The sequence below is a fragment of the Cupressus sempervirens genome, chromosome 8, assembly GCF_028749045.1.
Source record: "Cupressus sempervirens isolate cs-2001-9-10 chromosome 8, ASM2874904v1, whole genome shotgun sequence".
NCBI lineage: Eukaryota > Viridiplantae > Streptophyta > Pinopsida > Cupressales > Cupressaceae > Cupressus > Cupressus sempervirens.
The window spans coordinates 612421366-612436585 of record NC_143125.1 but is presented as its reverse complement, the minus strand read 5'-3'; the positions used below and the strand labels follow the sequence as shown (position 1 = coordinate 612436585).

General features: G+C 33.4%; 1 protein-coding gene across 5 annotated transcripts in view; it reads left to right on the top strand.

The window, feature by feature from the left end:
- The first annotated feature begins 8212 nt into the window (after positions 1–8212).
- The window catches only part of LOC149543912 (uncharacterized), a 274899-nt gene continuing 267891 nt past the window's right edge, over positions 8213–15220 (top strand). Inside the window, exon 1 of one of the 5 annotated variants that reach the window (XM_089798556.1) lies at positions 8213–8384. In XM_089798556.1, coding sequence (XP_089654682.1) covers positions 8318–8384 — 67 coding nt within the window. In that variant the 5' untranslated portion in view covers positions 8213–8317. Of the gene's footprint in view, positions 8385–8546; positions 8723–9573; positions 9710–15220 lie in introns of those variants that run through there. The other 4 variants (XM_089798559.1, XM_089798560.1, XM_089798557.1 and 1 more) reach the window with 4 other exon arrangements.

Genomic DNA, 15220 nt, shown 5'->3' with positions numbered 1-15220 from the left:
AGGCATCGGGGAGATTTGAACCCATGACCAAGCCAAAACCAGGCTCTGATACCAGTTGTTGGGCCCATTTGCCGTTGCACCAAAAGCCATGACTGTTAGTGAACATGGAACACCGCATAATTAACCACCTGTGGGCAGGGGAGCGCGTCGCATCACCCAACAATTGATTGCCTCCTCCTTGTCAATCAACCAATTGATAGTATTTGGATCACTTAAGCAATTGTCATTCCTGCAAGTAACAAGTTTGACATCAATGACAAAACAATGATTGAAGACATTCTTTACTAGTTCCATCATTCTTCATTCATGATCTTTTCAATCATTTCCAACATCTTGTAGTTGTTTTAAGGTTAAATAAGATGGTTTCTTTGAGTTTTTGAAACAATTCATATATTAGGGAGTCCTTTTAGGGTGGTTCCTATAATATAGGGTCTGAAAAAAATAAAGCATTATGTTTATTCTTATTAAACAAAGATGAAGAATCAAAGTGTGGTATTATTTGTGTAAAATCTTTGCACGCTTCCATAATTCTGTCTAAACTCTCACATGTAAAATTTTCTAATATTGTCTTTGTACTGCATTCTGATTAATTTTTGTGATCTGATTTCAATTAATCTTTGTTGAATATTAGTTTGATCTGAGTTCTGTTCAATGAGCCTTGTCACAAAATACTAATTCAGAGATGGAATATACATGTTTGCAGAGTTCAAATCTTAGCAACCACAAGGAAAACTACACCAACAAAAGTTGCGACAAAAACCATATGAGAAAGAGGAACCTCCAAGAAAGAGACGAGCAAGGAAGACACACATCCCCCATTGAAACACCAATAGGAAGAGTGGATCAACAAAAGAAAAGGAGGTCTAGTGACACCATCAACAACAAGAGGAACTCGAACCGTGACAGAAGCAATTGGAAACATCACAATAGATTCTTGAATCATGCAATCTTTTACATAATGTTGTTAGTTATTAAGCATGATTTTAAGATCATACTTGCAATATGTTAGCATACATTATTTGGAGGCAAGTGATTCTTGGCAAAAACTCCACAAAATCACATTCATTACACATTGATTTTAGGGGATACTTATATAATGCTCTGTATTAAAAATTATTTATTAAAATCATCTATTATAAAGATAAATAAAAGACAAATATATTTAGAAGAAAATAGTTAAAGTAGACCTTGTGCAATTGAGGATGTTTGAAATATTAGGTAGACTTGTAGAAGAGCAAATGGAGTGTGCTTCAAAAGGAGGAAATTTGTGCTACATGAATAAGCTGCACCACGTTGAAAGGACCTTATAAAAGCAATGTTAAGCAATAAAAAGGCATGGTAAATCCCTTGGGAGATGTGTAGATAAGTAAATAGAACACAATATCTCATCATGTGTCAAGACATGAGATATAACATTTAATGATACCACAAGGAAAACATCTAAAGAACATGTTAGAAAAAAATTGTTCTTCTTTGTTAGAAGTACATTTTACTATGTTGATCACACGGGTACGTTGTTTAGCATAGGTCATGCAATTTTCTCTTTGGCCCCTCTCATGGAGATTGTGTTTGACATTCTTTTAAATTGTTTGATTGATATTGCTTTTGCTCAAGTGTTTCACAGATAGTGTTGCATTTCCATTTCCTTTTTATATTACTGTAGATAAGAAGCCCAACTTCATGATTATTTCTCCATGCAGGAAGCTATAGATTCAATGTACATTTTGTGTGCAACATTAGTTTATTGAGGACTTGACATGAAAACAGGTGGACCACCACCAAAAGGCCACTTGGAAATGTTTGGTGGTGGTCCACCTATTTTCATGTCAAGTCCTCAATAAACTAATGCTACACACAAGATGTAGAATCCATGACTTCCTGCATGGAGAAATAATCATGACATTGAGCTTCTTATCTACAGTAATATAAAAAGGAAATGGAAATGCAACACCATCTGTGAAATGCCTGAATAGAATCAGTATCAATTAAACAACTTAGAAGAATATCAAACACAATCTCTATGAGAGAGGCCAAAGAGGAAATTGCACGAGCTACACTAAAAAATGTACGCATGTGATAAACATAGTAAAATATATTTCTAACAAAGAAGAACAAATAATTTTTTTAATATATCGGTAGATTGTTGTAATTGTGACGGACCGTCCAATGGGACACTGTTGGAAGAAGAGCATTATCATTACATATCCGTCACAATTGTGACAAACAAAGACAATAGAGAGTCATCACACCCACAACATTGTTGTCACCTACTATCACGGTTGCGATGGCTGTTTCGATGCTTGATTATCAATCATACAACGCAATCATCATTATTAGGACAAAAAATTGAAATTGTTTGATATCGTAATTATGATGCTAGCCTATGGAAATTATGACAATGTCACGGTGACCTATTTGCCCTACCTCTTTCCAAATTATGATGACTTTAAGCATCATAATTGTGACAGACAAGGTTGTTGTTGCAATGTTCAATGCCAAAAGTTTGACACTCATCCGATGGGAGCCAATTCTTGGTATTGTCACTTGGGTGATGGTTAGTCCTCACAATTTTGACGTTGTATCATCGCAATTTGGGTCTAGATGTAGTAGTGAAGGGTCATTCAATACAATTATATGCTTTTGTCAAGTTAATTTTGAGAAAGAGGGCTTAGTATTTGGACTTGTGAGCTCACTCCATACCTTCCCAAACCAAAATAATACTATCCATAATATAGAAGGATTTAATGAATCTAGTTTGCTTGGGGTACACAATTAAAGGCAGAAGATGGAAAACTTTAAGAGCCAAAGCCTTAGCTATGATCTTGTAGGAGGCATTCAACAAAGTGATAGGTCTCCAATTACATATATCCTCAGGGTCATTTTCTTTAGGCATGAAATTGATGTTCCCTTTGTTGATAATATTGCCTAGAGATTTAGTTTGAAAAGCTTCTAGATAAACCATATGCAAGTTGAGACCAATGGAGTCCTATAGAGTCTTGTAAAACTTGCATAGATTTATGGCCAAGGCCTTATAAGTAGTGCATAGATCTTTGGTAGTTGCATCATAAGAACATTGGTGGTACATGGAAAGTTCTCCACCATAAATGCGAAGAAACCTCATCGCATAGGTGATGACATCATTCCACCATTATATCTAACCAAGGTGGCTAAGGTGTGGAGGTTCCAAATTTATTTCTAAATCCGAGATACACAAGATATAAGCCATAGTGGGATCATGATTAAGAAGTGACATGTTGACGAAAAACTACATTTTGGGAAGACATTGCTTAATTTTTTGCCAGATAATAGTAAATAAGATGAGATAGTGGTGTGACAAAGTCACATCAATTAAGGAAATAACAAGTAATTCACTATCTTCAGAGAAAGTAAAAAGACTGAGCAAAAATCATGGCATGATCAAGCTACTTGAAAATCCTATAAAATTCCAGCTTTGAAATTGGACCAAGTATGCCAAACCCCGCCATATCGTTAATGATTAATATTGGGATAAAAAAGGCCCAATTTATTACACATGTAGTACCAAGACTTTCTATCCCCAATTATCCATCTAAAAGGTAAAATCCCATATTTGTCATAGGCTAGCTCAACCTTATTGAAGTCCCCACATGTGACCCAAGTCGCTGGTGGCAAATGATTTGCCATTCAATGCCATAGGTGTCACCTTTCAACAACATCATTGGGCACATAAACATTAACTATACCAAAAGAATGATTGTGGAATGACAAGAAAATTTGAGCAATCCTTTGAATGGGGTTATAACCATGCAAAATAATAGAAGAATTTAAACAAGGGGAAAGAAAAGTAACAACACCACTTTGACCAAGTTCATGTTGTGAAGAAAACACAACATTGTCTAGCCAAATAACACAACAAGCAACATTGAGCAAAAATCCAAAAATTTTAACCTCTTGGAGACATGGAACATCTAGGTTACTAAGTATGCATTTGGTATCACAAAATAACAATAATTTGGGGAGTTCTATGAGACCTCAAACATTATAAGAGATAAAATTCATGATAAAAACTCTTGCATGTCATCCTCATCCCCAAGAGAGGAGAAGTTATTGTGGAATAAGGTTGAGGTGGACCTAAAGTTGGGAGAAGAATCTTCACTAGAGATGATTCTCTGCTTCTTAGAGCTACCATCTAGCTCTTCAATACAACCATCTAGGTTGCAAGATTGTCGTAAGGATTATGACATGGAAGTCGCCTATGGAGTGTAGATCAATCTAGGCCAAGAAACACTCGTAGACACCTCCATCATTGTACAACATGGTTTGAAATGGGTGGTGGTGCAAGATGCACCACTAGCATGGCTAGAGACACAACATGAGCAACTAGGATGAGCTCCAAGAGGGATACATGAAGTTTTACCCTTGCACACCATAATAGTCCATTCATCCTATTTTGCAAGCTTGGTAGGCTTAGTCGATGCCTCCTTAGGAGGAGCCTTATTGCAAGGCATGACCAACAAGAAATCTCCAATTTTATGCTCAGAGAATTGACACCTATAAAAGGTGTTAGGGAAGTTCAGATAAAGAACCTTTTAGGTGAAGGTGTGTGCCCCCACCTGGATATCTATAATTTCTTTAAGGTCTCAAGAAAGGTCAACCTCAATGCAAACCCTCTTTTGAGGATGAGCATAAAACTTATCAATATCCATGCACACAACCTTAGCAAGGGTTTGTGCAATGGCTTGAATAAATCACCATCAAGGCAAGGGAAGACCCAAAAACTCAACCTAGATATGGACTTCAATTTTTTATCATCCAAGACTATGAAGTATCGAGACCATTGTTAAAAAATAAGCAACAAAGACCTGACTGTCCATGGTCCACTATCGAAAACTACGTCAAGTTGGGAAGGGTTTCCATTCCTAAAAATATAAAATCCCTTGGCAAGGCTTTGAACACCATAGAGGAGTCCATGCCTTGGTGACCCATTCTTTAATCATGCTTTCAGGTGGAGTTCTACCCACAAAATATCCTATCAAAGAATGCTTCTTTAACCATTCACATGCATTATCAAAATCTTGAATATTAAGAACAATATTAGGGGGACCTTACCTCATGAAACACTTTCAAAATAAACTTGTGTGAGTGTCTTGAAAAGTAAGATATAAAAGTAACATTTTTCCATAGAAATTTGGAGGAAGGGATTTATCTATAGAAACTAAAGGGATATGAGATCAAAGATAAGGAGAACTTAGAATATCTATCAAAGAAGATTTTACATGGCCCAAAACTAGTACTCCAAATAATGTAAGTTGGAATTGTATAATTTTTATGATTGAACAAGGTTACAATAAATATCATTCTAATCATTGTGTCATGGGTGTATAAGTTGTCATTTGTATATATAGCAAGAAAAGTTGCCAGAGAGTTGTTAATCGTTCCTCCAACACTCAACAAGGCAAATCAACACCTTTTGTTTACTATATACCATTGGAATTGACCACTCTAAATGGTTATTTTATTTGGTCAATTTAAAATTAATGCTTTTAATGAATTGTGCCAAATGCTTATAAGGAAGAGACTTATTTTATTTGTGTCATACAACTAATCAAATTTTATGGGTTTTACTGTGTATTTTTATATGAACACTTTGGATGATGGATCACAAAGTGTGATTTGAAATGTTGATGACAAATTATTTAAGAATCAAGCCCAAAAAAAGAAGAAAAGATATTGATTATGGAAATGTAACCAATTTGATTGTCTCATAATTTTCATGCATAGAGGTGAAATTTGACAAAAACCATATGCATTGGGAAAACATTGTGTGACAATTTCAATGAGTAGTTGTACATTGAGGTTTCTCTCACCTTTGAGATATTTTTCTATATTTAGTGCAAATGCAAATAAAAGTAGGCCATTAAGGAGAAATTTGTTATCAAGTAACTTTTAAATGGTAATTTGACATTAAACACCATTTCTTTGCACAATTTAATATAAATTCTTTATGCAATAGAACTTGATGCATTGTAAAAAGCACTTGTAACCTAATATTACATTAAGAGGAATGTCTTTAGTCATGAAGTCATGCTTCCAAGCACTTCCTTGAGATCCTAATCATGAAACTTTCATGCTTTCCTTTAAACATGGTAGGTTCTCAACAATGTTAAAGTTCAACATTAGTTTTTGGGATAATACCCTACCCAATCTTCTTTTTTAGAGATCATATGATAAACTTAATATTCCATAAATGACACTTTGATCAAAATGTAATTTAACAATATTGATTCAAAATCAAAATTTCACTTATTAACTCCATAATAAACACATAGATTAAAATTTACATAGATCTAATTTATAAATTAATATCAATTATTTTTATTTGTCTACCTTATTATAATTTATAATATCATCTCTCAATTACAATAAGGGACCAATTGTATCACTATTCTAACATACAAATAAATAAAATTAAATAATATTTTCTTCCTCATCTAAAAAATAAAATTTTAAATTTCCCTTCTTAAAAAATATAAATATACTAACTATTATTATTATAATTATATCAACCTGTTAAAATATTAATTTAGGCATGTTTTGTTTGTCATCAACATTACGAACCAAAAAACAAGAGACACAATGCGTCATAGTTCCTGCTTAATGCATAATGGTTGTAGAGGTGTAGATGAGTGAAAATCTAAATTAACATTATGAATGCATTAATTTTTGCCTAAAAATTTACTTGTGATTTGATAGGATTGCTCATATTTTGTTGTTAAATTCTCATCCTAGAAATGCGCTTGTGATTTGATAGGATGACTCATATTTTGTTGTTAAATTTTCGTCCTAGAGATGCACTTGTGATTTGATAGTATGGTTCATATTTTTAATCATTAGCATTGGACAAAAACTAAGATAGAGATATAGATAGAGATAAATAGCAGTATACAACAATAACAACTTAAACATATATGCAGAGGAAAAAAAAGGATAGATAATATAGAGAAGGAAGAGGAAGAGAGATAAAATAGTAAGATAGAGTGATAACAACATAAGTTGTGTGTGTGAGAGAGAAATAATTAAATATAATTATTTTTCTTAATAAAACAAATAGTCAAAATAAAATCATGGTTCTAATAAAAAATAAAAATATATTATATTTTTATTAATCAAATTAAGAATTTAATTTTTATATTAAAATTCATATTTCTATAAGAGAAAATGAAATGTATTGAAATATAAAAATATTTTATAAGTAAAACTAATTGTTTAATTTTACACAATTAGAGAAGGTTTACTATTTAATGTTTTGTATTTTCAATTTTTTGATAAAATTAAGTAATTTTTAATTATGAAATAATATTTATATAATTTAATATGTACATTTGTAAATAATAAATAGATTTAATATATATAAATTTGATGTTGATGAATAAATATGATGTAATAAATAAGAAATAAAATATAACTATTTAATTTTAATATACAGTTTATAAAAACTTAATAATAATTTTTATATATTTTAGAATTGAATTATTTCTTTTTTGTGGTTATTTTTTCTTTAGTATGTTTTTTTGATATAAAATATAATTATTAATTTAATATTAAAATATATGTTTAAGTTTGAAACGTATTTAAACCAAATGATAAATTGTTTAAATAAAAATAAAATTAATAATAATAAATGATATAATTTATAAATTGTAACACTTATCAATTACACATATTACAAACACTATTATAAAATATAATTAAAAAAATATTGTTTATTTTATTTTTATAAAAGTAAAATAATAGTAATAATTTAACTACTTTTATTAAAAAAACAAAGTTTTAAAAAAATTAGAAATTCAAATACAAAGATATAACATATTGAAATTATATTAAAAAAACTTATTTATTAGTTATATATATATATAATTTGAACTTATGCATTGCATGAAGTTTTAGGAACAAGTTATATCAAATAGTCAAAAATAAACATCAATGTAAAATTAATAATAATAAATATATTTAAAATAAGAGATTAAAAATATTTAATAGATTGTGATAATTCATATTGATTAGACATGTGCGAGGTGGAAAAGATAAATTTGTAAATTAATTTTCTCCCCTATCAAAAATAGTATGGACCAATAGAATGGATGAAAAATATGATTTATAAAATAATAAAAAATTAGAAAAAGATATAAACATTTGAAATCTCATATAATCTTTTAAATTCTTGAATTTGATTGATTTACAATCATTATTATCATTAATTAAATGAACAAAATTGAGGACATAACTTTATAGAGTAACCCTCTCGAAAAACCAAACAGTTTTGAAACGCAGCAGTCTTATGGCGATACTTTCGTCCTTGCACCATGCCAGACGTTCACAACGTCGTTTTCTCCAAATATTCGATAGTAAGATTTTTGTTTTTATACTCTTCGAGCAGCATTCTTGAGTATTCTCTCTTTATACTCTTTCGGCAACTCTCCAATTCTATATACGTCTTACATATTTTGCGTTTTTCAAAATTTTTCGTACCATGTACTGTATTACCCTTACCAATATTCATGCCGAGATTGTTTTTCTGTTGGTCCGCTTTACAAAAAACTGAAGGTTACGAGTGTTAGGAAATAGGCTGTTTAATGTCGGTCGAGGCAGATACTCAATTCAAATTCTACTCCCTTTTGTGCTGATATATCTATTTATATGAACTCAGTTGTGCCATTATTTAATGCCGAACACAAGTCAAATGGTAAACTTACGTGATTTTCTTTAGGATTTGCCTTAAAAATAGATTGTATATAGGAAACCAGTTGTGCTAAACATTACCTGCCGTCAATGTGGTTAACAAGAGCTGTATTAAGGTTTATTTTTCAGGTCTTTAGATAAACCTAGAGCTACACATTTTGAAAAACTTGAGTACAGACTAGTCAGTTACAGTCCAACTCCAATGAAGTTGCCTTTTTGGAAGACTTGGTAGCCAAGAAAGCTTCGTATTGGGGTTATAATATTTTATGTAACAGTGAATCATTGTGGGTTATTTTCTTTTTTGGGTCCAAGAAAATTTCAAAGATAGAATAGCTTTCATACTTTTACCTGTTTTCAGCAACCAATCATAGAATAGCTTTCATATTTATCTCTTTTCAGCAACCAATCACGACAATTCTTATTATGGATGGATTTTATTAAGAAGATAATTGACATATTATTATTTGCATGCTTTTTTAGGGCAGCCACATTTGCAATCAATAAATCTAGTCATGGATATTTATTAGCCCTCGTTGCCCTAAAGTTCAAATAAACTTTAAGGGTAGTTCCTTCTTTATCTTCTTGTGTAGGAAATTGATGAGTTATGGAATTGTACATTGCCAAACATCCTACCCAGGATGCTTCTTGTTTCGTGAATCTTTTTAGTGAACTTATTTTCATCTGTTTTATATTCATATACCCATGAAGTGAATTTCATTTTATATTTGATTGTTATGGATGAATGGATTGTTTTTTTATGTAGAATGAGATGGAATGAGCTAATAATCTGAGTTTGGTTTATTCAAGTTGCTGTTGTATAATCAAATTTTATTGCTTCCAAACATTCAAGTGGAAATAGAATTGCCGTGGAAGAATGTAGCTGTCCTGTCACAACAATTAGTTCTACTGCACAAGTGATAGGTTATGCTGTGCAAGTCAACAACCTTGTTGCACAAGCCAACAACTTTCCCACAGAAGACAACTTTGCCATGTAAGTTAGCTGTTGAGGTGTGCAATGCCTACAACCTACTGTTTATGGCAGAAGACAACTCAAATATACAGTGCTCCAAAAGTGGATGCAAGAAATTACATTATTATACAAGCTTTAGTCAGCATATAAAACCTTTATTATGTTTTACGGCTATATCTGAATATGAATCCGTAATGTCCCCCTTGAGGATCACTTAAAATTTCATGATTCTATGATTCCAAACCATAAGAAGCTTGTCTTCATTAATAGCGTACATAGAAAATGTTATCTTGTAGATAAATCCCATGATAAATGGAGTTGTCTTTGATCTTCCTTATCTTGTTTATGAATTATATATAATAAGCCCAAATAAATCTGAGGATGAGCTGCTAAAATGTCTAGTGATTCTTATACACCCATACGTAGATAGGTGTTCTTGCACAATTATATATATATCTCTCCTTACTAGTAATCGATTGCTTCATCGCTTTCAAGTGGTAATAGTTTATTCTGATCGATAACTGGTCTGTTATCTCCGAACAGCCCTCCTTCATGAGTTGTATGACTGGAAATTTGCTCACAATAGATATTATGATCTATATCAATAAGTTCTTGTTGACTAATCAATTTTTCAGTAATAGTTCCTGACCTGGTTGTATGCATTCGACTTGCTGCCTTATTAATACCTCTGATCGAACAGTTGAATTCCAGATGTAATTTTTACCTTCTCTAACAGTGTTTAACAGTAACCGTTACATCTCAAATCTTGACCTAATTTTAAATTTGCTCATAGCCGTTGGATTGAACAGGTTTTTCTTTCATAGTTATGTGAAGTAGGTAGTTATTTATATCCGTTGTATTAACGGTTTTTTTTTTTTTTTTTTTTAATTGGTAAACAGCCGAGGCCATGATAATCGATTAATAATAAAAATTAAATACAATAGCGTTCCTCCGTTCAAACGGGCACTGTAGGAAAGAACGGGGAAAGAAAACCTCCAGTCTAGCCTGGGACCAAGGTCCTTTATTATTACAACTTAAAAGGGGCATACCCCAGTTCAAAATATTCTTAATATAAGCATTACATTGGAAATCTGATTTGTACAAAAATATTTAAGATCATAGCTCTTTGATGCTACCAAAGACTTCTTTGCAAAGATTCCAATGTTTCTCTTTATCTTTCATGCATGGAATCCACACAATCAACGGGCTGTCTAGCTTTCTTACAAACAAGCTGGTTAATATTTAATATAACAATAATCTTAATACAAAGACTACCTAACTCCGAATTAAATTATTAGAACCATATTAAACAATCACCAATGCTGCTTGAAGAAATAAAATTAGGCCTAGATAAAACAGCATATTAAAGAAGAAAATGAAACCATACCAGATTGCTTCTCATAGAATGCCGAAGAAGAACAAGAACTTAATACTAATGAAACTCAAATAAAACAACCATCAGATCAGCTGGAATTCCAAATGAAATTCGAACAAACAAAATCACTTAAGTCTGCCCAAGCCCAGGAGTGCCTAAATAAAAAGGAGGGCACAAAGTCACTACCCATGATCAACTATCCTAACTCGGACAGACTCATCGAAACTGAATGCTAATCCTGAACTACCCAAAACAAAAGGAGGCCTAACCAATTAAATATAAACTACCTTATAAGCTAATAGAAAGGAATTAAACAATACAAAGGGCAGAGCATATATATGTCAGATAGTGCCTTATAAAAACAGAATAGATCAAATCTACAGTAATAAAAATGAGTGCTCAAAACATATTTTTAGAATGCCATCTAAAAGAGAAAACTAACAAACAAATTGAGGCCAACACCCAACAAGAGGAATGTCAGATACAGAGCCCTATAAAATATAGGAGAAGAAACAATTTGTCTGATCCGAATGGGGTCATAAACTCCCAACCAGGTTGGATCAGGGCTACCAAAATATGCTTATTATGAGACTAATGATTCGAGACCTTGAAATCTAATCACAGAAACGATAAGATATCAATAGGAATCAAGAAACCATCGTAGTAAGCAAGAATCAACCGAAACCATCTACCACAATGCCTAACATAATTAAAATATCTCAACTATAATTTTTTTTTTTGAAAGAGGGGTAAATGCTTTTGACTTGGAGCTATGAACCAGTGAGGCCACAAAAGGGGGACCTCATCCCCATTAGATTTGAACCTTGATGGCAAGGGTAACAACTCAACAACTTAACCATTATGACATGCCACTATTGGCATCTCAACTATAATTAAACCAAACATGAAAAATAGATTAATACAGGCCATAGGAGCTTTAAAACCAAAGTTTCCGATCAAAAACATATAGCAGATCTTATTATCTTCATAATTAGTCCATTACAAAATAGAGGAGTTATTAACTTCTCCATGCAACTGTACCAAGTATTACAAACAACCATACCACGTCCTTACTACTATAGACCTCAGGTATATAATATACAGTCCAGTACAAAAACCCATTACAGGGCTGTGAGATTAGCATACTAAAAAGCCTACCCTAATTACATATCCGCCTAACCGATTATGAGCACAAACATATTATTCAATTGAGCCTTCAAGAAGATATTATTTCCAGTATACCATTATGACTTTAGAGACGTCATTTGGATTCTCTACACGAAAGTTAGGAGGAAATTCAAAATCAAACTTAACCCTACTTGTCTTCTCCGAGTTTGGAGTGCAGAACTCTAGGGCATAGAGATCGTCAAACACTACCCTGGGCTATATGTATGCATTAAAAGCGTTTAGATAATTGGATAACCATTCCCTATTTTCATCCTCCACAATGCCCCTCCATCGGAGAAGGAATTGGATGCTGGCCTCCATCTTAGGCCATTCTCTATAGAAGGCAAAGTTCTCATGAATGATTAGAGAAGGATGACGATAAGCAACTTCCAACTCTGGTGACCCTGGCAGAAGATCCATATATTTCTCTGGAAGAGGAATCCGCAGCTTCTCGTCAATGCTATGGACAACTTGTTCAAGACCCTTCCTCTAGGGAGGGTCGAAAATGCTGTAGCAAAGACGGATGATGGCCCTAGGCTCCACCCTAGCTCTCGCCATACATCCAATAAAAGATCCTATTATGTTGCTATTCGTCCTCCATGTGAATTTGTGATCGAAGACTCCCTCAGCAATAGCTCTGCTCACAATGATCCTTGTCATGTCGTCCACTGGTTTCAGAATTTGGTTCTAGCGTTCCGATTTGACATTGCCACGAAATGCCATGGTACGGGATTCCGTAGTGTGGAAGACATTAATATTGGACTCCATTTGTAGAGAAAGCAAACAATACAGTGGGCAAAGAAAATGACATCAAAGATAAAGACAAATCAAACGAACAATCTAGAAGTCCAGACTGTCCAGATCTCAATTAATGATGACAACAATAGGCCTAATCACGGGTAGAACAAATGACATAATGAAAAAGCTGAACACAAAAAACCACGAGAATAATGATAAAATAAAAAGAAATGAAAAAGATGCCACCTAACCTAATGATGAGCGGGTAAAGGCAGTCGATTAGATCATACTTGAAACTAATAACACCAACATAGAAGGTAGAGATAAACAAAACAAAAGACACCATCTCGAGATATGGTCGATCAAATTAGCTATATGCTAAAAAGGATAGTATAAAACCCTAAAAGGTAGAAAACAAAATAAACTTAAAAGGAAGAGGAGAAAATATGACCTAAGAGAGTGATAATAACTAAGAAAAATATAAACTATACATCGTTATAAGCCTGAAAATTAACACCATCAACTCCTTTGTTTGCTAAAAAATCCGCCTTCTGATTACCTTCTCAGAAAATGTGACAAATCCGATTATCAACGAACCAATCTAGGAGATCGAGAACTTCGCCTAGTTTAGAATTGAGGACCCAATTGGGGGTAGCACGTTTCTTGACCACATTTAAGATGATCTGAGAGTCACCTTCTATGACGACTCTTGTCAATCTTAACTCATGACATAACTGCAGACCTTTGTCCAAGGCTTCAAGTTTTGCCAGATTGTTAGAGGTAGGAAGAATAGACACGACTTTCTTAGCAACCCATTTGCCAGTATCATTGTTAATGATACAGTCAATTCTTGCCGTGCCAGGATTGCCTCTAGCTGCACCGTCAAAATTGAGTTTATACCAACCTTTCGGAGGGGGAGCCCATTTGCACCTATCCCTGGCCTCCTTGCTTTCCTTGAGGTATACTAGAGGCGGATTAATCAAGTTGATCCAATTTTTCTTCATGAGACCATCCCAGATAGAGAAAGATCCTTCCTCTTTCTTGGAGTTTCTGAGATGGGAATTAGTTACTTCCATTATACTAGCCTCAATTTTAAAAATTAACTCTTCTAGTTTCATTTCGGTGTTGCGAAAAATGTGTCTATTCCTCTCCTTCTAGATTTCCCATGACATAATTAAAGGACATATATTCCATAGTTTATTGTAAATACCCTTAACCATGTTTGTGGGCCATCCTTTAAGGAATTCAAGGAAAGATTTTGGCAAAGGCGTCGACCATCCTAACCTGAGTCTAAGCCATTCCCAACAAGCTTGGGAAAAAGGACAGCTATATAATAGATGATCCGAGTCGTCGCTGTTATGTTTACATATCACACACCAAGAAGGACCTTGAACACCAAATTTGCATAACCTATCGGCTGTCAAGATTCTGTTCTAGAATGCTAGCCATAAGAAGAATCCTGCCTTGGGAAGACAAGCATCATCCCAATAGAGATTGAGTGGAATTTCAACTTTATCCCAACTTTGTGAGTGTAACAAAGCTTTGTATCTGTTTCTCACGCTGAACTTTCCGTTGTTCGAAGCTGCCCAAATCAATTCATCTTGCTTTTCAGATTGCTTAATTTTCCTATCTAACAAAATCTTATCATAAGCCTTAATAGTCAAAGATTTCCAAACCCATCTAGGAGTACCTTCCGAAGTAATTTTTGTCTTATAGTTTTTAACTTTAATCCCTAGAGTGAGACCAATTTTGCTTTGAGATCTTTAGGGAAGGGGCTAGAGACAATTGGAGGGTGTCCATCCCAAGAGTTTTCCCAAAATAAGGCTTCATCACCCAGACCAACATCCCAGGTTAGAAACTTGCAAGCTAAATAATGACATTTTGTCATGAAATTCCAGCTTTCAGACCCTCTGGGAAGATTCTTCATTTTGAAAATCGAGAAAGGATCATCCGGATTAAGATATTTATTGTATAGTATCTTACCCATTTGTGGTCTCTTTCTTTAAAAAGACGCCAAATTAATTTTGTACCTAAGGCTTCGTTCTGCCATTGTAAATTCTTAATCCCTAGACCTCCCATATCCTGAGGTTTATAGATATTCTCCCATTTGATAAGCGCCAGTTTTTTTATCTTCCTCACAATCTTTCCAAAGAAAATTCCTAAGTTTGACTTCGAATTTCAGGAGAGAACTCTTAGAGAGAGGAAGACAAGAAAGAGGAAAAGTAGGAATGGCAGATAAAACAGATTTAATT